The sequence below is a fragment of the Pogona vitticeps genome, chromosome 1, assembly GCF_051106095.1.
Source record: "Pogona vitticeps strain Pit_001003342236 chromosome 1, PviZW2.1, whole genome shotgun sequence".
In the NCBI taxonomy this organism is placed as follows: Eukaryota; Metazoa; Chordata; class Lepidosauria; order Squamata; family Agamidae; genus Pogona; species Pogona vitticeps.
In genome coordinates this window covers 229,165,511-229,188,103 of record NC_135783.1, presented here as the reverse complement: position 1 = coordinate 229,188,103, position 22,593 = coordinate 229,165,511, and the positions used below count along the sequence as shown (strand labels likewise).

The window sequence follows — 22,593 nt, the reverse complement described above, 5'->3', positions numbered from 1 at the left end:
AAGGTTGTAATTATATTTAATACATATTTTGCTTTTAAGGGCCATTTGAAGAAGTAAACATCATCAACTTTTACAATTCACAACTAGTGAAGAGTTTATAGTGCTTATAAAGTTGTATCTAAAATATACCTTATTCATCCTCTATAGAACATTTTGAAGACAGTCTAATATTATAATTACACATTATACAGTAGCTGCCTCTTGCCACCACTGTAATTAAGGCATTCTCATTTTACAAACCTCTCCTCAAGACTCCAGTACTGGCTGATAAATACATAACATCAACCAAAGTTTTGTTAAATAAGAACTTAACAGAAAACAATAGTGCACCAGAATGACTTTGGGATAATGAGCAGGTGTTCGATCACTGGCTTAGAAACAGGAAATGTCAGTCAGAATATTTCACATGGCATTTTCAAAATGACCACATGTTGTCCCTGATGCACAGCAAAACATGACTCCCAATGATGCCTGGTGAATGGCTCAACATACAACGGTGCTGATCTCAATCTTCAAATTAATAGAAAAAGGTTGGAGCTATGTCTTCATGCATTTAAGATTTAGCAACACATTTATACTGCCTTGGGAGTTCTTCAGCAAGTTGAATGAATCTGTTCTTTAGAGCTGGCTGTAAAGATCTTGTGATAAGTGACAATGAGCTTCAAAATGTTCCAAAGTTTATGAAGTCCACTGCGAGCTACAGTTATGTGTAACATTCACTTGACACAACCGTGGGTGGGCATTCAATGTAGCTAACAAAAGCTCCACTGTGCGTGGCCCGAGGTGTTCCACCATCCTTCATAGTCCCATCCACATTTGATGCCAGCTATATTCAGTAGATTCTGTGGTTAAACTGGAGTCTTGCTCCACTCCAAGGCAGGTTAGTAGTGGAAGAACCTCTCTAGACTTCTAACTAAGCAGAAGATGTTAATCAAAGAACACCCCTGTTCTTTGATTATTCACTCCAGGTCTCACCTTGAAGCACAGAAGTAGTAATCAGAAAAGTTTCAGGTAGAGATTTCTGATGCAGCTCCCTTGGAAGCCACACACATTATATTTTTCTGCTGTCAGGAGAGATATATCAATTTGATAACTATATTCTTTTGTTAACTGCCAGATCAAAGCCTTCAATATATTCTCATGTCACAATTTTAATAAAGTTAGACAAACACTTGAAACAGCTGGCTTGCATCATGAATATGACTCAGGAGAATCACATAGTTATGTTGCATCAAATCAGAATATGCAATTCTCCATTGGCTTAAACTTAAAGTATCTCTGTAATTCCAAGTGATATTCATCCCATTAAAGAAGATGTTTTTAAAACTGGATCCTGTTAATTTATGCTGTACTTTATGGAAATAGGCATATAAATTGTTGTACTAACACTTATGTGCTTTTTAATAAGTCTTGGATTACAATCAGGCTACAGTGCAGTTGCTACAGCTAGTGGGAACTTGGAGCTACTGATATTTTACATGTTACTATTTTTATTTTCAGATGTGTTATAGATTGCACATATTCCTCTGAAGAGCATTTTTGTTCAAAGCATCCATTGCATATTTTTCCTCCAGAACCAAGCAATCATTGAAACCACTGCTTAACGTGCCTGTTCCACATTTTTTGTTTACGTTACATATTAATAAAGAAAAACAAAGCAGTTTACCTAAACATATTGGCTCTTTGGACCAATTTCAGTCTCTCTCTGACTGTAGACTTTAAAAAAAAGGTTTCAGAGGGGAATTAAAAAAAAAAAAGCAGCAGCCCATTTAGACTAAATGAACTTATTGACAGAAATAATGAAGGTGGCCATTTTAGTACAGATTCAGCTTTGTTCCTGTTAATATTAACAACTCCTGTACTTCCTTACCCCCACCCATGCATACATCCTCAAGAGTCAGCTCCAGAGTATTGACGCTGTACCGTAATTTGGTCTCCCAACAGTTGTGGCCATTTGGAATCACTAATGTATGGCAAGTCTACAAGAACACTCCCATTCATATACAGTATTTCAATAGAGCCTCTATAGAAGAATTTCACAAAAGAAGAGTTCATCTTCTTAGTAAGACTGCATGCAAGTTTGCAAGCTTATGGTTATGGACTGAGGTGGTAAAAGTTGCACGACACAGAAGATTATTTCACTAAATGTAACGCTGTTTGGATTTTCCTATTTCCAAAATAAAGGTGCATCATCCACAAAGGAACTATTTTTAGCTAAGCTAATGGCAGTACAGCCCCTTCACTCAGCCCACCTCTCTCCACAGAGCTCTGTTGCCACTGGTGTTCAGTGAAGAGTTGTGTAACACAGTGTGCCTAATCAGAGAGGTATACCCTTCCTAACATACTACAGGCACACACACTGTGACCACAGTGGTAATCTTAGTCATCTGTACTGCAGACAGTGCAGGGTGATTTTTCATATCTCAGGTGCAATCAACCCACAACACAGAATAGCCAGTTCAAAGTTGACTATAACACACCTCATGTGTAACAGGCTTATGAATCTGACCAGTCACAGCATCTGGCTTATGTTTTTGATTTAACTTCTGTGATTTCTCAGATCTCTTTACACTACTTTGACATGAAGAATAATTAAAAAAGTGAAACTCTTAGAACATAACTTATCTCAGGCTGCCCAGAAGTAAGTCAAAAGGAACACAGCCTGAAAATAGAGACAAAAATTTGAAATGAAATAAAATTTGGTTTGGCACAGGAACATTTATGCAAAGAACAGGATGGCATACAGCAAGCCTATGTTCAGAAAGTAAAGGCTCTGTTCTATACACCAATGTCTTGTCCAGCATGTCACATATAAGCACAATTTCATACTGATCACATCCCAAGATGCTAGGATCTCAAGTGACCTACAGATAAAGCAATCACAGATTGCAATAATGAGTGATTTTTGCAAATAGAACAAGCTGGGGGTACAGGGTGTGAGCAGAAGAAGAAACAGAGAGAAGGTGCTATATGGCAACTTTATAGTCAAGTACTTCTTTGCGTGTACTCATCCCAGTCTGTCATGCATCTTCCTTCAATAAAAGTATGTTTTGTTCTTCTCAGTCCTGATGAGACTTTTCTGAAATAACTTTGCATTCATACTGCAAAATAAACACAGAATTTAGGGGTAAGTGTCTTTGATACTGATATGGCACACATAATCACAAAACTGTAAAACTAAGGAAGAATAACACAAATAGGTGGGCTGAATAGGTCCACTTCCATTGTTTTCCATGATACCAACCGCCCATATTATTCCTATGAAATGCATGTCTGTAGATGAAACCCTGTAGACAATCTGAGTGTCATCCCGTCAGGGATATCCCTTCAAGTCACTATAACTTGCATTCTGTACAGAAGGAGAGAAGAATGAAAGCCTCTAGATGTGGTCCTGTGAAGAAAGGTAAATCATGCTAGCTTTTTAAAAGGGATGTTCTAAGCTAAAATAGGGGTGGATTCATTTTTCCCACTTGAAACTGGACTAACTTTCCAAAGGCTACAAACCGGATGGGGTGGAGGATAAATAGAAATGTCACTGAGGTCAAACCAAAAGTGGACAGGGTTATGTCCACACATAAATCATTCCCCCAACCCAACAAAAATTAGATTTGAAAAACTTTCCCATTTGGAGTTAACCCCATCTAGAAATTGCCTCCCCCACATGCCCCTTCCCTCTCCTATCTTCAACCTCATCTCTAAAAATCTTCAATCCTCCATGCAGCAATTATAGACTTTTCAAAAATTTGCACTAACACAGATAAAACCTTTTTTAAAGTCCCTCATTACTTCATGGGTCTAGCAGACAGCACCTATGGACTGGTCAGATTATGCACTCCAAATAAAAGAGGCCCTGTTGGCTCAAGGCTTCCCATACCTGTTGAAGGATTACATCTATATATGAAGTGATTTGAACACTCCCAAGTTTTTAGCCATGTTTCAAGACACAATTGTCCAAAAATCTATAGCGTATCCTGAAACATTGCTAGAACTGCTGGTCAAGAGGTTATTCAGGATTGGGCTCTTTTTACCTTCATTACATGGACTTTTTAAAGACAAGGAACGATTACAGAAAGAGCATGCTGCAAAGGAGGACAATATTTAACACTGACAGGGTGTAGAAGACTTAAACTAACGTACAAAGGGTCGTGTTATAGCAATGCAATTATTTGGAGAAAGTCTGCAAGGAAAAGCTGTGCGGTTCAAAGTAGACTACATTGTTCATAGGGACTCTAAACCAGCCATTCTGTAACTTTTTTTTGCCATGTCCATAAACACAATATGAGGAAAATACAGGCTGAATCAGGATTCAGGATCCTGAATAAAGGATTGCATAAGTCACATAACAAACCTTATAAGGTGGTTCGTCAAGAATTGTTTCCAGTCTGTGGTCTCCTTTAAATGTGCCACGGCCCCCGTTAAGAATGGATGCTCTAAACCACTGGTTCTTAACCTTGGGTTACTCAGGAGTTTTGGACTGCAACTCCCAGAAGCCTTCACCACCAGCTGTCCTGAGTGGGGTTTCTGGGAGTTGCAGTTCAAAAGCATCCAAGTAACAAAGGTTAAGAACCATTGATCTAAACAACCAAGAATTGATAAAATAAACTTACCATAGCCAACTGCCTGCCAATGTTTCCCATTGTTATTCCACCAGCAAAAAATATACAGGGTAACCACGAACGCACATACAGAAAATCAGGAGAGGTGTACCTGGGAAGACATAGGGGTCATTTTTAGTTCTAAGGTCTAATACAATGCATAAGAAGCAAACAGGATGTATTTTGATAGCTCAGCAATTAGGACTTTCTGTATGGCTCTAATTTGTATTTTTGGTTGCTATTACCCAAACACCATCATGTTCTGAGATAACCAACAAGAACCTTGAAGTCACCCATGAATATGAAAGCCTGTGTATTAGGGTAGGACAGGAGACAGTATATAATTTTCCATGGATTCAATTCCAGGGCATTTATTTATTAAACTTTTAGATTGCCCAAAAAGCATGGTTCTATGGGTAGTATACTCTTTTTTCCCCTAGAGTTAGTAGGATGATTACTCTGTTTTAAATTCAAAACCAAGATACAATTCCAGAAGGTAACCTGTGACAACTGGCACATCTGATAAACTAGGAACTGTGTGATCTCCTTACTTGAAAAAAAAAAAAACTACTTACCTTTCTCCTGATATTCCATCTGGCCTATGTGAACACAAGGAAAATACCACTTCCAGAAGCCTTCCAAAAAACTGCCTTTCCTTTCCCATTAGTGCCTCCCTTATTCATCTGATAAACGCAGATTCCTACACTTTCACGTCTCTACTGGTTTTGACAATACAATCAGAGCTATTGTATCCGTCTACAAGCTACGGTATTTGCATACTGAATAATAATTTTGCTGAACTACTGATGATAAAATAAAGCTTTTATTTTTTTCATGAACAGTTGTTCTTGAGCTAATTGTCCTCATGTGAAGAAAACATGACCTAACAATTTTCAAGCCCTGTGCACTGCAAATATATCATGCACCTGAGAAGTCCCCTTTAACTCCTCTCTCCATAACCTTGGAAGTCAGGCCAAAATGTCTGATTGCCAGAAACAACCCTATCCCAATCTTTGACCTAGTGCTGCACATCCATAGCAAGACTCCCATGTCCCACCCATAGCTCTCCTCTTGGGTTTTAAGAGTGGAGGCTTACTATTTTGATCTTATGTCGCTCCTACCAGATTTCCTCCCAAGCTTGCTTTTGAGAAGGCAGAAGATGTTATCATCCAACGCCACAAATGAGCTCCACTGTCTGCCCAAATTCAAAGGTGGGGAGGGAAACTGTGGGACCTTGCTTGTTTAAAGTATTCACCCTCGCCTTTTCATGATATGTTTTAAAAAGCAGGAAAACCTAGAAGTGTGAGCTCTCAAGGGCAACCCAAGCAATCTCTTTCTACTATCTGGGCTTCAGTCTTACATGAAATAAAGTCACATTAATTCCAGTGGCATTTATATATATTTCGCTGTTGAGGGAAGGATGTTGAGCGGTTTTTTTCCCATGTTTCAGACATATTTACTGTAAATATTTTGGACACCAGTTTTAACCTCCTAATTAAATAAACATATTTTTCCATGCGTACAACACTTACTGATAAACTCCATTGTAGACCAGAAGCTGAGTCACCAGGGTGGCTAGAAATGCAATTCCTATTCCCAAGCCAAAGCCACTTCGAGATCTATCGAATGTCCACCACAGTCCAATTGAAAGTGCAGCAAGTGTGAGGGACAACTGGATGTTGTTCGCAAAATCAACTTTCTGTGAGCATGGCTAAAGATCAGTTTCAGAAGATCCATGAAGAAAATAGGCATTTGAGGTGCATGCATGGTTAAAAAAGCTTTGATTTACCTCACACTTACTGGCTCAAATCCCGTTGGTTAACATAGTAAGAGGCATCAGAGTGGGCCTACTGAATCAGTGGGATTTGGGTGACTCAGCTGCTCCATAAATACCATTGATTCAAGTGGGTCTATTCTACTTCCAATTTAATATACTATAGTCAGTTGCTCATAGAGTAGACCCACTTGAATCAATGGAGCTTATGGAAGAGATGGTTCACCCAAACCCCACTAATTCAATAGGCCCACTCTGGTGCGACTTACTGAGCTAAGCAACAAGATTAAACCCATGAAATGTCTGATATTGAGGTTCAACTCATGCCCCCTCTTCATCTACCCTTCACAAAGTTCTCAGGGCAAAGCCAAGTACTGTTACATTTCAAATGTTTTTAAAGAGCAACAAGGATGCAATTAGGTTGCTTTATAAAACTTCTTCCTCGAGGACACCCACTTCAGCGTTATTAATTCTTGTTTCACAGGCATTTTAATTCTTAGTATTTCATAACTTCTGCTGCTGATTTATGGATATTTGGAGCCGTGTCACATTTCTATTGCGTTTTATCTGTCAGACCACACAAGTACTTCTCCACAGTTAAAACTATGGAGTGGGAATCCAGCAATGTACTTTTGCTGAACACTTTCATACTATTCCTGCCAGAATCAGTTACCTTGCTTCCTACTTCAGTGCTTTGTGTAAGCTAAATATCTGCCCACAGGGTAGATTTCTAGCATTGTGGCAGGTTGGAGCAGGAGGAGGAGAGGGAGGAAGAGGGGGAAACAACGTTCTAATTTTGCTGTGTTGGATACTTGAGTGCACAGTTAGATCTTTGCCTAGAAACTATTAGTATGAAACACTACCAAGTTGGATAGCTCTAAAAGGCAATTCAACAAATTAATGGAGAACAAAGCCATCTAGGGCAATCAGTCATAATGAGCATATTTTACCTAAAGCAGTTACTGGGAAACACAAGCAGCAAAGTGCTATTGCACTTGTGTCCCATTTGTAGACTTTCTATAAGTGTCTGGTTGTCTGCTGTGGGAACAGAAAGCTAGACCAGACCCATCTTGGCTTTAACATTCCAAAGCTCCATCTTATGTTCATATATTAAGTATGTGTTTTTCAATAACAGTACATCACTCTGAGTTAATGATGGAAGAGCAACTAATAAATTGACAGCCATGTCAGGGATGTTCAAGGTATACAACCTCAGAGAAGTGAGTAAGGCAGCTCTTGTTTACCTTTTGGCCTCCTAGAAAGTTCAGATATGATTACTAACATCATTACAACAGAGAAGGATACAGCACTGGCATGATTTATGCCAACAAAGACTGCTACGCATCGCATCACACTGGACCATTCCCTCTTAAATTTATGTGGTTCTCCCAGATGTCTATCCATGCAAGGGTACAATAACCCAATCACAGCTGTAAACAAAAAAAAATGCAAGAGAAACAATTAGCAATGAATAACTCATAATTGCTTTTCTGGCAGACTTGATTAGAACTTTCCCCCCCTATTTCTTTGTCTGCCTTTGTCTGACATGGAAAAGCTCTTTAGTCTTTTTGCGATTTCACAGTCCTGAAATATTAAGAGTCACTTCCAAGTTTAAGGCCTCTTACTCCATAGTCTTACGCATGCAGGTTTTTTAAACATGTCCCACTCACAGTAATTGTCCATCTGTGAATCTTTCAAAGCTCCTTCTTCTCTGTTCTTCTTTCCTCACAAGCACAGTTCTTCATTTATTTAATCCAGGGCTCAGGGAACTTTTTTTATGTTTTACCCCTCCCCAAAACATTTCTATACGCCAACATTACCTCGCCCCCTCCCAGCACTGCCCCTCCACTCTCACCATCCGCGGCCGACCCCCCTCCCCGCCTCTGCGCTCGCCCAGGACCTGCGACCGCCACGCCACCGGGAAAGCGCATCCTTGGTGAAGAGAGGCGGGCACCGCAGGGCCAGCAGGTCCACCGGCCATGAGCTCAGGTGAGGCAGGGTGGGAAGGGGGCCTCCTCGCCAGCACTCGCTCTCCCCACGACAGAATGCCTGCCTACACACAGCATTGTCGGAAATAAAATGCCTGGGGATAATGAGGAGGGTCAAGCTGCCACAACCGTCCTCATTACCCCCAGGATTTTCATTTATACCCCATTTGGGATAATTTACCCCTGTCCCCTGACCACTGTTTTAATCCTAATCCTTTTCCCCCATACATGTTAGTCCATATTCTATGCTGTTTAATCTCACTCATTTATGCTTTGGCCAACAAAGACATGGGTGACCACTGCACTTGCAGGCATGCCAGCAGTTCATACTCTTGACATCCTAACTGCACATAAATGTTTTACTGGGATTCAGAGAAGCATTTCTAACATCAAAGATTTTCAAACAATACAAAAAATATGGGGATAACAAGGGAAAGGAAAAAGGGAAAGAAAGGAGAAAAGAAAAGAAAATGAAATAAGGTCAGGTTATCATACTCAAGAATATGATAACCTGGCTACGGGGGGGGAAAGGAACTGTTACAGACAGGTAGTTTAGAGGTAAAACAAATATGTAACTGTGACTGAAATGTTCTAAGTGACAGAAGACAAACCAACATGCTCAGACAAGTAGGGATTCAAATCCAAGTCCTCTGTAAAATCTGTGGTGTTAACTCAGTGAAAAGAAAATTAGATAATGCAACCCTGAAGATTAACTTTAGCACAATCAAACAAACAAACAAACAAAAATAGCTTAGCTAGACAAGAGGTCATTTATTGACCTATACCAGAATACAACAAAAAAGAACCTCAAGAAAATGCTGTCTTATTGTGGAGGTTTACTTTCAACAGAATTATGCCTCAGTGTTGCCCTCTCACTTCTCTGCCAAGAGGTTTTTCCTGCTAAAATGATCTTACACACCAATTCATCAAGTGAAATTTCCAGATATGGGGGAAGATCTACCTTACCAAGAAAATACAGAACCTATCAATGAATAGCTGCTAACCTCAAGTAAAAAGATATTCAATACATGATGCTTGCCACTTATGAAAGAACTGCATTATGCTACTGAAGAACTTGCACCAGCATCTTCACTACATAGTATCATATTTTTAAAAGGAAATGCTCTGTTAAATTACGCATCTTAAAACCAGGAAGAAAAAACTCTTTGCTACTGACAGACAACAGAACTTCAGAGATTGAGACAGACTTGGTGCAGGAAGTTGGAGGATAATGGAAGAGGACTTTGTTCACTGGCGCCACAAAATCCTTGATGAACTAGATCTAGCACACAACACTTTTTCCTAGTGTCCTCCCATTTCAGCTGTTCTGACATACCTGATGCTGTTCCACAACCAAGCGGTACCCACCAAGCTGAAGAGAATATACTGGTAATCACATCAGGTGGAAACAAGGTGACGTTTCTCTGAATCTGCAGCAAGTTTAATACTAATGCAAGAAAGACGCCAATTAAAAACAGGACTACTCCACGGATCACCAAGTTCAGGCTGTGGCTGGTGACGGAAGAAATGTATGGGCCGCATTTTCTTGGTATGGATGGTTGTGCATCATTATCTGCCATGGCCTCACTTATTTCCAGCAGCATTCAACACGAGTGTTTGGAGCCTAAGAAGGAGGAATATCAAGGCTGAAGGAATCCTATTTTTCTTCTCAGGACATACTCCAAATCCTGTTCAAAAAAAGATAACATAATTATAGAACATATATTTAAATGTTTGCTTTTATTTTAATATACAAACCTGTACATATAAAGAACATACAGATTCTTAAATCAAAATAATACTATGGGTCAAGTTCTACAAATTTCAGTATTCATGTATAGCCAATATTTGGCAGATCGCCTCTTCCCACCCAGATCTACCCGAGTCACCCGACAAAGCCAGCAGGGACGGCTGAGGGGACTGACGCCGAGGGAGGCCCGGAAGGAGAAAACAAGAAACCGGGCCTTCTCGGCAGTTGCCCCTCGGCTGTGGAACACACTTCCCACTGAAATTCGGCTGGCACCCTCGCTGGGTGTGTTCAAAAACCAACTAAAAACATGGTTATTCAGACAGGCCTTCCCCCCAGTCACCTAAGTTCCTTCCCTTTTTTCTGGTTCTTAATGTTGCCATCTTGGATAATATTAATTATAATAATTATGTTAGTTATTTTTCTACATTGTTTTAATGTGTTTTAATGTTTGTAAGCCGCCCCGAGTAGACGTTGTCTAGAGGGGCGGGGTAGAAATTGAATAAATAAATAAATAAATAAAAATATCTTCACCCACTATTGTATAGCTCATTATTTATATTAGCAGGATGATCCTATACATTCTCAACTGAATCTCAGGACATCCAGTGTCCTTAATACATGACTCAATTGCCCATTTCACCACAGAGGCATCTGGCTCCTTAATGTAGCAGTCCTCAAATTTATGTCCCATCAATCATTTTGTTGAAGACCCTGGGGCCCCACTGTGATAAATATAAAAACCCACTTTTAATGCTAAGTATAGCACAGGTATTTTGTTATTATATTCATCATTCGCAATAAATATTAAGTCCCATATTGATTACTTCTGAATCCTACTGGTCCCGCATGTACTACTGACTGAGAATCACTGCTTTAAAGTGATCACCAAAGAGGGACCTTGGTCAGAGTACTCTATAAGGTCAATATGGTTCATATGCTTCAAAGTGTATAATGAGAAAAATATCTAAAGAAGTCTGCATCCAACCAGAATTCAAGTCAGCCATAAGTTACTTTCTGCTCACTAATCTCCCCTGTGTCTAAGCCCACAGACTACTGAACTCAAAATGCAGGCCCTAATTTGTCTGTATTTTAAGCTGCCAACAAAGAGCTCCCTACCAGCTACCTCCTACTCACTACACTTTGAAATGGTACAACACATGAGGAGGCCTGGTTCTTGATTTCTAAAAGTATACAAGTGTACCTAAATGCATGGTCTCGGAATAAGATAGCTCTTTGATCTTCTAAGGAAGCAACCATTGCAACATGCCAATAAAATAACAGATATAAAATCCAAGTTCTACAGGGTGATAACTTAATAGAACTCATTTAGAAATGTGATGGCCTGGGGTGGAGGGGAGAGATTATTATTCCTCCCAAATCTCTGTCATCCTATCCCTCAATGCTTTTTTCATGGCTTCAGAATTTCTGTATACTTTGCATCTCAAAACACATACAGCAATTCACGTGCAATTCATAAGAGCCATGTACAAAAAGTGCATCTCAGTTTGGAATTCAAGACACACAAATTATGACACACTTTGAAAAAAGAAACAAAGGAGATAATAAGGGAAGACATACTTCAATATCACCAAACAACATCCATGAAGATACCAACAGCCCAAATTAGCTGAGAACAGAGAGACATAGAGTAATGTTTGGCAGAAACAAGTTCTACCCCATCAAAACAAAATACTGCCCAATAATTTAAACCGACAATTACACAATTCCAAAATTCTAGGTGCAGAACTTTAACTTAAGGAGAAGTTTTAGACTAATTTTCAAATGTAAAAATGGGCCACATATTACAGCATCTCATAAAATCCAATCCTGTTTGTTGCTTCAAAACAGCAACAATATGCCATGAGGCTACATAGACTGGCATACAACCTTGCTACTGAGTTGTGAAAATAAAGGAAGTGACAGGGCACTACTGCAGGAAATGCACACAAGGAGGCAACTGACACAGTCAAAGTCTGATAGCTATCAGATGACAAGATCAGTCCTTAGGCTAAATAAAGGGCTTGCCTTTATCCAAGCTGTACAACTTGGATAAGTAGTACTGTGCTCCAAGAGGTCAGTAGAATTCCAGTCCACCCACCAGCAATTCCTTCTACATACCTTCTGGATGAGAATGGTGGAATTCCCTTCCCGGACACTCTTTTTCCAACCTGCCACTCAGACCTCTTGTTTTACATGGACTCAGTGCCACATTCGTGTATAACAAGTGTTTTGACTGACAGCTCAGTCATCTGGAACACTAAAGGAGGCGAAAGCCCTAAAATGTTGTTTGGTACATTCTGAGACTGCCAATCATTTGCATCTTTTGATAGCTCTTATTCATGGGCAAGTGGAAAGGATGTAGCAGCAAGACACTGCTTGTTCCTCCTGCAACATCTCTTATTCAGCAGAGGCACAATGCAGACTGAACTATCTGTCACTATGGAGCACTGTACTGCTGGCCTATGCTTTTGCACTCAAAAGATCTGCCAGATGAGCCCCATTTTGTTTCTTTCAGAGTGAGTTTGCAGGCATTTCCAGTGACATGCTGCTGCAGCTCCATGCCAGGTGACATTTACAAATCTCCAAGATAATCCTGGCTTCTGTTAGGATGGGGCCTGTGTCATCTTCAATTTATATCCACAAATCAGCTCAAGGTGCTGATTAAGCCATGGAGGCCCCAAATAACTTGTCTGGAATGGTTTGGAAGGGCACCAGGTATATACTATGGTAGCCATGAGACTGGGGGTATATCTCCTCAACTATCTAGTGTGCAAGCTGGGGGAAAAAAAGATCCAACAATCAAAAATACTTCAGTGGCTTCTTTGGCAGTCCTGCTTGACTGGAACTAGGAAATCATTACTAGTAGGATTTTGGAAAGTTGATGGTCAATTTGTGAAGAAGGCTTGGGGAGATTGGAGAATGGGAGTAAACAACTGAAGGACAGAGGCACGGAAGGAAGATAAAAATAGAGAAGTCAAATGCATATGAATTGTAGTTTTGTACTGTTTTGTTTTTTGTTTTTTTTTAAATACAACTTCAAAAGGAAGATTTTAGATATTCCACAATCAGGCTGAGGTCTTGTCTGCTTTGGAGGGCAATGAAAACAGATGGGGAGAGTTAAGCTTAGGAACTCTCTCTACAAAAACTACCAAGGAAATTCTCACTTCATACGGCAAACCTAGCAACAGACCCAGGTTTTTAGTATCAAGTCCTGAGTCCCCAGCCGGGGGGGGGGGGGGGGGCAAGCGACTCACGACTTGGACTTGGGACTCGGATCCAAAGGCTCAGACTTGGAACTTGGTATCCAAAACATGAACTCAGGATTTGGGACTCAGGTCCAGAGACTCACCAACATCCCTGGTAATAACTAGAATAGACTTACCGGGCCATATTATTCATAAGGCTGGCGCCTAGAAGCCTACAGGGACTAGGGTCAGACTGTCAGCTGTATTGGGGTGAAGTGCTGGAAGGGATCTGAAATACATGAAACCTCAGGGACCCAGCCATGGGTTAATAAAGCCTTGTACATAGGTATTGACTCACTAAATCCCCACTGATTCAATAGGCCTACTCTAGTTGCAGCTTACAGAATTTCAGCCATACTGTTGCTTTGTTTATTGTCCAGCTAACGTTAAGTGTCACATGCTTGAGACTCTGAGCAGGAACTCTGCAACTGCAGGCTTGAAGTGAGTGAACGTTATGCCATTTGTATTCTACCTGCATAACAAGGCAACAGAATTCCAACCATAATTTTCATGACCCTTTATTTATTGACTGATAAAAACAAGATTTGATTCAGCATGCCTCTTCTCGATAAACTGCATGTGCATTGTACAGCTGCTGAAAGCAGACTACAATAGTCGAGACATTCTTCCTACTTCCTTCACTTTCAACTAGGTACTCGTCTTCAGGCTCCTTGGAAGGTTTACTATGTACTTGTGAAGCTTTTAGCTGTGAAGAGGAGAATTCCTGAATGGTAGCACATCCTAAATTTTCTCTTCAGGAAACACTCTTTGCAAATAGGCTGCTAATCTACATCTAGCTGAAAAAATGAGTTCTGAGATAAGAAAAGGAAGTGGCACATCAGTCTCTGTCTGTGCACCACTGAAATCATTATGATCTTTTGGGGAACAGCATAAAAGTCAGAAGCAAGCTGTATCCAAACAATGAGTGTTAAAAAAAATCTGAACAATACAATGCAACTTCATTCAAAATACTCTTCAACAGAACACAGTGCCAAGTATCTACCACATTCACCATGTTTCTGGAAATCTTTTGGTAGTCAATGCTAATGTGACAAGGACCTGACTCATATTTACACCTTTCCCAACAAGGGAGAAAGGAACCCTCCTCGCTTTTGTACTTTAACATCTGTGCCCGACACTCTAGCCTCTCCCCACCCCCCACCCCCAGCCGCTTCCAATACTAAGTCCACATAAAATAGCAATAGAGCAAGGGCTCACCCAAACTGGGCAAAGGTTCCACTGAAAGAAGTGAGTTCTATACTGTTAGTTTCAGTATAAAACTTGTCATCCACATGATGCATTACACTGATCAGTGCCTTTCTCTTTGTTTTTCATGCTCATATTGGAAGGTGGAGATTAGCACTATGCTGCTTCAAATTCCCTGGAGTTACAGTTATTTATTAACATTATAGCCACACATTAATCTGTTCCACTGCACATAAAAAAATCCAAAAGTAGAACAGACTTATGTCAATGTGATCTTTTTGTGGACTACAATCCACTGCTAAAGTGACAGTATGAATTTATTGTATTTACTGTGTATTGTAATTCTGTATTATATTGTTTGTAATGATGACCTGATGTGCTGTGAACCACCCAGATGATATTCAAAATAATGGGGCGATGCAGAAGTGGAAATAATTAATAAATAATAAATAAGTTAAAGAGACACAGCTTCCCTGGGGAACTTGATTTATAAAAGTTTCTTCCAGAAACAAGTGATTTTTGAAGATGTGCCTTCTGAAAGCTTATGCAGACACAAATACTGGTAAGCCCTGGTAAGAACCACGACCAACCATGATCAGGTAGAGCAGAACATTTGCCAATATGGATACACCCTAAAGCACAAACACTTAATGTTAAAGGAGCCCTCATCCTTTGCCTTACTTATGGACAGAGCAAATTCATCACTGAGACTTGTAGGGGAGTATGAGTGCTTTTCTATCTATCTTTCTATCTTTCTTTCTTATCAATTCACTTACTGGCAACCCACTACTCTGAACATAGAAAAGGGAACATGAAGCCTCTATCATTCCCATAAATAACAGTATATCTTAATAACTCAATATAAGAAACAAAAGAGCTCATATGAAAACACTGGAATATAGGCCCTAAAATTATTCTCTCAGGGATAGTATGTTTTCAAAGGCTTCTTTGTAGAGTTTCTTTAACAATTTTAAAAAATATATATAAAAGGAGGCAACCTGGCACACCTCCAATAGAACATTTCATAGTCATGTGGCCACTATTAAGACATCCTTTTTTATAACTGACATTCTTTTGACTTCTCTTGGTATGGCCACACAAAGAAATGAGGCCTCAGAGGAATGGGTGAACCGGGTAGCTATTCTTTGGGAGAGATGCTCCAACAGGTATTAAGGCCCTAATTCATTTAGGACTTTGTATATCAAAAACTATACCTTAAATTTGGCACAGAAGCTAATAAGCAGGCCAGGATTAGGGAGATACAAGTTTAATTGGCTTTGGAAATCAACCTTGTTTGGAGCTGTTGAAGTCTTCAAGGGCACCCCACATAGAGACTGCTGCAGTAACCGATGTTTGAAAATACCGGTGCATGAACCAACATTGTCAGGGAAATAAGGGCATAACTGAGCAATCTGCCAAAGTTGGAAGGAGTCAGCTCTGGCCATGGCAGATATCTGTTGTTCCAGTGAGAGTGCTGAATCAAGGATCACTGCCAGGTTCCTCCTAACTGGCCAGGAGAACCTCCCAATAGTAAGATCTCCCTTCTCCCTTCTCAGGGTTCAGTTTCAACATGTTTGCCCTAATCCAGTCCATTATTATAGTCTGGTAGATTTACAAATGCTGGGATTTTCAACTGTGTCCCAAACAATAAGGGACACATTTTCTAAACGAAGATAACCAAATGGCCATGCAAAGAAAGGACATTCATAAAAGTAATTAGCATACATGGCAACAATCATACTGATTTTAAATGAAGCCTGGTTGCATGAACATACCCTATATTCACACAGTACTGTACAATAGGTGGTCTCATGTATGTTGGTTTGGCTTACTAACCAAGATTTATTTGTGATTACTGCATCACTATATGTTGTTTTTCTTTCTTCATGAGCTTTACTAATGTCTCTTCCAAAAACCTAGTGGGAAAGGAATCTCTATACTTATGTACAATGAAAGAAACACGAATAATATAAGATATTCAGAATACCATCTTACTGGCAGAAAGCAGCAATGACTTGAAATGACTTTTAGTGAAAGACATGCCAAAGCAGGAGTGCAGTCGAACGTTACGAAGACATACATAATGACTATAGAAGAGCTACATAACTTTAGTGTTGACAATGAAGAAATTGAAATAATTAGAGATTTTCTATACTTCATCAATCCAAATGGGGACTGCAGCCACGAAATCAGAAGAAGAGTCTAGGAAGGGCAGCAATGAAGGAATTGGAAAACATCAAGTGTAAGGATGTGTCACTGGAAAACAAGATCATTCACATTATTGTATTTTCGATCATCATGCATGGATGCGAAAGCTGGACAGTTAAAAAAGCTGACAAGGAAAAAAACCCTGATCCATCTGAAACATGGTACTAGAGGAGAGCTTTGCTCTGGACTGCCAGAAAGACAAACACATGGGTTGTGTATCAAATCAAGCCTGAACTATCTGGAGAGGCAAAAATTTTGAAACTGAGGCTGTCCTACTTTGGGCATATCATGAGAAGGCAGAATTCTCTGAAAAAGACAAGAATGCAAGGTGGAAGGCAGCAGACAAAGAGGAAGACGAAATATAAGATAGATGACTCCCAAGGGAAGCCACAGGCTTGAATTTACAAGAGCTGAGGAGGGCAGTTGTGGACAGGTCATTTCGGAGATCACTCATTCATAAGGTCAGCATAAATTGGAGGCAACTTCATGGCACATCATAACAACAGGGGTGGCATTGGTTCTGGAAGCATTGTGATGACCATACTAAAATATACATTAAATCTAACTTAGCAAGCTGATGATACTGCCACTATTATGCCTGGCAATCTAGTAAAGAGCTGTAGTGTTGATATCTTTCAGTTCAGTGGTGGTGTCTGCACATCATACTAAGCAATTGTTTCTGGTAGCCAGGGTTTATTGTTTTAGCCATGAATAATCCTGCAGATGACCAATGTCCCCGTTTCTGCTCTATTTCCCTCCTATGCCTTTTATTAGCTCCTGTTTCAAGTTTGATATCAGGGACAATTTGCAGTTGTGGATCCAACTTTAACTACAAGGTGTACTTTAAAAAACAAACCAGGTTAAAACAAACAGTGGCTTCTTTTTGTAGTTTGTGACTGGATAACAAATAACATTCTGTTGCCGAAATGGGTTCCAGCATAAGAAGCTAGAATTCAAAGAACTACAGCCTGGATCATCATTATGTGTAAACATGGCTAGTGAGTTGACAGAGAGAACGGGCAATCAAATCACAGATGTCTCAAAACATGAGGCCCTATGGTTTACGTGACTTTGCTGCAACATGTTTATGCTACACAAGGCCCCTTGTGACAGACAAGCAGGAACTATCTAACACTGCAGACTAACCCACAGAAACAAAGAGATCTACAAGTATGCAGGAGGGATTTCCACACTGCTTTACTACTGATTTTTTCACTTCTTCAGCACAAGCAAAACAAATACATTCCTCTTTAATTCATACCACCTTTATTTATCAGAATTCTTCAATAGAAATTAAGAATGTTAAATGCACTACATGCACATTTATTGTTGCCTATTTAAATGGCAACATTAGAATTAAGTGCGTGAGAGGAAGGCGAGATGTACAAAGTACAATCAAATCTGTAAAATATTTCTATCTCTTGAGGACAATCACAAAATAAAAGTATGAATGTGTTGAGGCAAGCTCCTGCATGAATGCCTCACCATCTTTTTCTATCTTAAGATTTAAGGAAACACAGTGTTTCCCCGAAAATAAGACAGAGTCTTATATTAATTTTTGCTCCAAAAAACACATTAGGGCTTATTTTCAGGGGATGTTTTATTTTACAGTCATGTCATCTTCTGGTTGCTGCACAATGCTGCACAATGGTGGTGGTTCAATTAACTAGGGCTTATTTTGGGGGTTGTTGTTTAGTCATTAAGTCATGTCCAAATCTCTGTGACCCCATGGACCAGAGCACACCAGGCCCTCCTGTCTTCCACTGCCTCCCGGAGTTAGGTCAAATTCATGTTGATACCTTCGGTGACACTGTCCAACCATCTCATCCACTGACGTCCCCTTCTCCTCTTGCCCTCACACTTTCCTAACATCAAGGTTTTTTCCAAGGAGTCTTTTCTTCTCATGAGATGGCCAAAGTACTGGAGCCTCAGCTTCAGGATCTGTCCTTCCAGTGAGCACTCAGGCTTGATTTCCTTTAGAACTGATAGATTTGTTTTCCTTGCAGTCCAGGGGACTCTCAAGAGCCTCCTCCAGCACCACAATTCAAAGACATCAATTCTTCGGCGGTCTGCTTTCTTTATGGTCCAGCTCTCACTTCCATACATCACTACAGGAAAAACCATAGCTTTGACTATTCGGACTTTTGTTGGCAAGGTGATGTCTCTGCTTTTTAAGATGCTGTCAAGATTTGTCATCGCTTTCCTCCCAAGAAGCAGGCGTCTTTTAACTTCATGGCTGCTGTCACCATCTGCAGTCATCAGGGAGCCCAAGAAAGTAAAATCTGTCACTGCCTCCATATCTTCCCCTTCTATTTGCCAGGAGGTGATGGGACCAATGACCATGATCTTAGTTTTTTTTGATGTTGAGCTTCAGGCCATTTTTGGCGCTCTCCTCTTGCACCCTCATTAAGAGGTTCTTTTATTCCTCCTCACTTTCTGCCATTTTGGGGGTAGGGCTTATATTACCAGCATCCTGAAAATTCACACTAGGTCTTATTTTCAGGTTAGGTCTTATTTTCGGGGGAACGGGGTACTGTTTGTTATTCATCCTAACTGTACTGTATACATGGACCTGAGCCTCAAAGCTCCTGGTGTGACCTTATGCCAGCTCCTAACTTTAAACACAACCTGACTGACATGAGTAGGCCAACAAAAACAAGAAAGCATCCTGCAGTGCCTTAAAGATTAAGCAATTTATTACACAGGATGAGCTTTCAGGGGCTATGTAGTCATACTGTACCAAATCTGTTCGCCTTTAAGGTGCCACAGGATTCTTTGCTGTTCTGCTACCTCTCAGGGCTGCGGTGAGAATAAAAGTTCACAGGACACACACCACAGATGCCACCTTGATCACTCTGGAATAAAAGCCGAGCATAATCAATGTTAACAACATCAAAACAAAACAATTATATTCTCTTATCCTTCACAGGCGATGCTGGGCCATAACTGAGTGCTGGAAAACCCTGGCGCATACTTCGAAAAAGCATTACCAGTGATCATTAATCTGCTTTGCCCCTCCCCCCCCCGAACCCCGCTCCCGAAGTTATTCAAGGCGCTTCAAAAAGAACCGGGAAAAGAAAGCAGCAAAGGAAAACTGCGCAAACCCCACATTCTCGTGAAGAGTCAGCGTTGAATCCACCTTCCCCCCGCCGCCGCACAAACACACACAGACCTTCTAGTTGCGTGTCGCATCCTCGGGGTGACACGCGTTCACGTCCGTGCCCTGGCCCCACCGCGCAGGCACCCGCCCGCCCGCTCGCCCCGCGCCCCACCGACATGGCCCCACCGGCACGTCCTCCCCGGTCCCGTCCCGTCCCTTCGCCCCGACGCCCCAGCCCAGACTCACTCGGCCTCCGCCATCTTCGCCCGCCCCTGCCTGCCTGCCAGTCTCCGCCTTCCGCGCATCCTCTCCAGCGGGCCGCGGGTTCGGTTTGGCCGACGACGACGACGGAGGAGGAGGAGGAGGAGGACACCTGACTCGGGGCAAAGCCGCTTCCGCCGAGCCGCGGAGGCTGCAGGGAAGGCCGGGGAAGGGGAGCTGCGGATCGGCTGGGAGGGAAGGCTTGGCGGGCAGAAAGGGGGGGAAAAAAAAGAGAGAGAGGAATAGGCTGGGGCTACCCCGCGGGGACCCCCTATGTGTGTGTGTTTAACTTTTACTATGACTTTACCTTTTAACGGAGGCAGGAAGCGGGGGCTCCCTGTGTGTGGAGTTTCTTTTTCCTAGTGGAAATGTGTATTCGCGTAAATTACAGTTCAGTGTCACTCCGGTGTCAAAGTGGGAAGGGAGGGAGGTAACTGTCTGTGGGCGAGGAATTGAAACCTTATGTATCTCTAGCAATTGAAAATAGTGGTTATAAACGAATATGTATTCATTTATTTTTATTTATTTAAAATATATTTTCTCCTTAAAAAGGACCCAAAGCGAGTTACATCATTAAAAACACAATATTAAGAGCGAAGAACAGTAAATTAAAAAAAAATTGGAATTTAAAAAAGGCACATGAATCATGTAGGATTATTACTGGCTGCCTGAAACCTACTCCTGTTGAAAAAGTTCATTATTTGGCTAGCATTGCCCCTCCAGAAGTATGTTAGAGATGCTAGCAAATAATGAGCAAAATAAGCTTAGTATAGCACCAAACCCCTCCACTTCATGGACATCAACCTCCTAGATAACCGCTAAAATTGAAAAGCTCTTGCACACATCTCAAGCTCTAAATATTAAACCAGAAGAGGCTAGGCTAAACTTTTGGAGAATAAAAATGACACACCTTGCTAAATGGATGAATGCTTAAGAATGTCTCCTGCCAGGACAAGATTTCACTGGACCATCTGGAATTCACTTAATTTAATAGACTTCCAAGTGAAGTAGGAAGATCAAAGAATAATCAAGTAAAATAAGGATATACTTGGATATAGGACAAATTTCCTATGACTGGAGAAATTCAATCAGAGGAGCAATTATGTGCATGCAATTTATGCCCCATCATAAAAGGAAAGAACTAGCACAAGATAATGTTATTGAAGTAGCCTGTTTCTGGTCAAAAGTAGTCTAATTATCCTAATATTTTAATTTGTTTTTACTTTTACCTATATTTTGTATGTGTGTGTGTGTTCTGTGCCATCAAATCAGAATGGATTTATAGTGGCCCTAATAGAGCTTTCAAAGTAAGTGATATATTTAAGGAGTGGTTTTACTTGTTTCACTACCCCAGTGAGTTCCCATGACCAAGCAGGGATTCAAACCCAATTTTCCAGAGTCCTAGTCAGTCACTATCCACTGCACTGAGAATCATATTTCCAAGTCCTGGATAGCTCAGTGGTTTATGTATCTGGCTGTGGGGTCACAGGTTGGGAGTTCAGTTCCCCATTTTGCCTCCTATTAGTAGAGCCAGCCTATGTGGCCTTGGGCAAGCCACACAATACCAGGGTGACCCCAGAAGAAGGGAATGGTAAACTACTACTGAGCACTGTCTTCTTGGAAAACCGTGAAAAGGGTCACTATAAGCCAGAATTGACTTGATGGCACAAGATTCATGTATGTCCATAATTTTAAATTGTGAATAAAGAAATAACATATTTAAAATATTAGGTAAAAAGCATTAATAAAACAGAAATAACTCTTTAACAACTAGCAAAAGTAAACGTTGAGACTGGCTGCCCTGTTTTATGGCTGTTGGAAGGCCCTTGAATACCTTGTCCCCACCTCTTACAACTAGATTGTTAGATCATTTACGTTGCCAAGCTTAAAGCAGCTGGAAATACAGTACTCATATTTTCCCCCCACATGTTTAATGTTTATAGAATTAGACCTAAATTGGAGTGGAATAACTGTACTGGAATGAGGTGATATCATGGCCAGCATCCTCTCTGCCCTGAGCTGTCTGAGGTCAGATCAGTGTAAACAGTTAAGGTAGGCCCTGTTGTGTTAGGCAGATGCTGAGGAAGATGGTAGGTAGCGGTGGGGGGTTAGGAGGACAGTGCTATACAGCTGTTTGCAGCCTGTTATATCCTTCCTGTTCTCATGTAGACTTAAGGATGTCATTCTCGTGCCAGTTTTGAAATAAGATTGAACTACCTGTCTGTGGAAATGTATTATGATGTCCTTTGTCTCATGCCTCAGGCAGTAAAACAACTTTGGCTTTCTCTTAAGTGAAATTTTCAGCCAGAGTGGCTTACAAGGAAGAACCAGAACACATGCAGTATTTAAAAGCAATATTAAAATCCAATGTAGCAAGTAAAATAAGTTTTAAAAGCTTAAAATAAGACAAGTGAAACAAAAAGTAACTCCATGTACACTTTAAAAACAGTTTAATGTAGGAAATAA

General features: G+C 40.7%; 1 protein-coding gene across 12 annotated transcripts; it reads right to left on the bottom strand.

Moving 5' to 3' along the window:
* INSIG2 (insulin induced gene 2) lies at positions 1 to 20,386 on the bottom strand. 12 transcript variants are annotated; one of them, XM_078377253.1, is made up of 8 exons: positions 20,113 to 20,386; positions 19,507 to 19,621; positions 16,554 to 16,814; positions 9,694 to 10,045; positions 7,675 to 7,799; positions 6,128 to 6,294; positions 4,608 to 4,707; positions 1 to 3,101 (listed from the first exon to the last, which is right to left on the bottom strand). In XM_078377253.1, the coding sequence occupies exons 4-8, from the start codon at positions 9,959 to 9,961 to the stop codon at positions 3,060 to 3,062; spliced, it is 702 nt and encodes a 233-aa protein (XP_078233379.1). In that variant the 5' UTR covers positions 9,962 to 10,045; positions 16,554 to 16,814; positions 19,507 to 19,621; positions 20,113 to 20,386; the 3' UTR covers positions 1 to 3,059. The 12 variants fall into 12 exon arrangements, with proteins under 12 accessions (XP_078233379.1, XP_072840609.1, XP_020635267.1 ...); XM_072984508.2 differs by having other exon boundaries at positions 16,714 to 16,814; XM_020779608.3 differs by having other exon boundaries at positions 16,714 to 16,760; positions 20,113 to 20,384.
* Between the last annotated feature and the right edge of the window lie 2,207 nt (positions 20,387 to 22,593).

Excerpts from the sequence above, each read along its gene's own strand:
- INSIG2 (XM_078377253.1), bottom strand. The coding sequence starts at position 9,961 with ATGCTGCTGGAAATAAGTGAGGCCATGGCAGATAATGATGCACAACCA. Across the intron at positions 7,800-9,693 it reads TGGTTGTGGAACAGCATCAG|CTGTGATTGGGTTATTGTAC; the intron begins GTATGTCAGAAC and ends TTTTGTTTACAG. Across the intron at positions 6,295-7,674 it reads GCATAAATCATGCCAGTGCT|AAAGTTGATTTTGCGAACAA; the intron begins GTATCCTTCTCT and ends CCATGCTCACAG.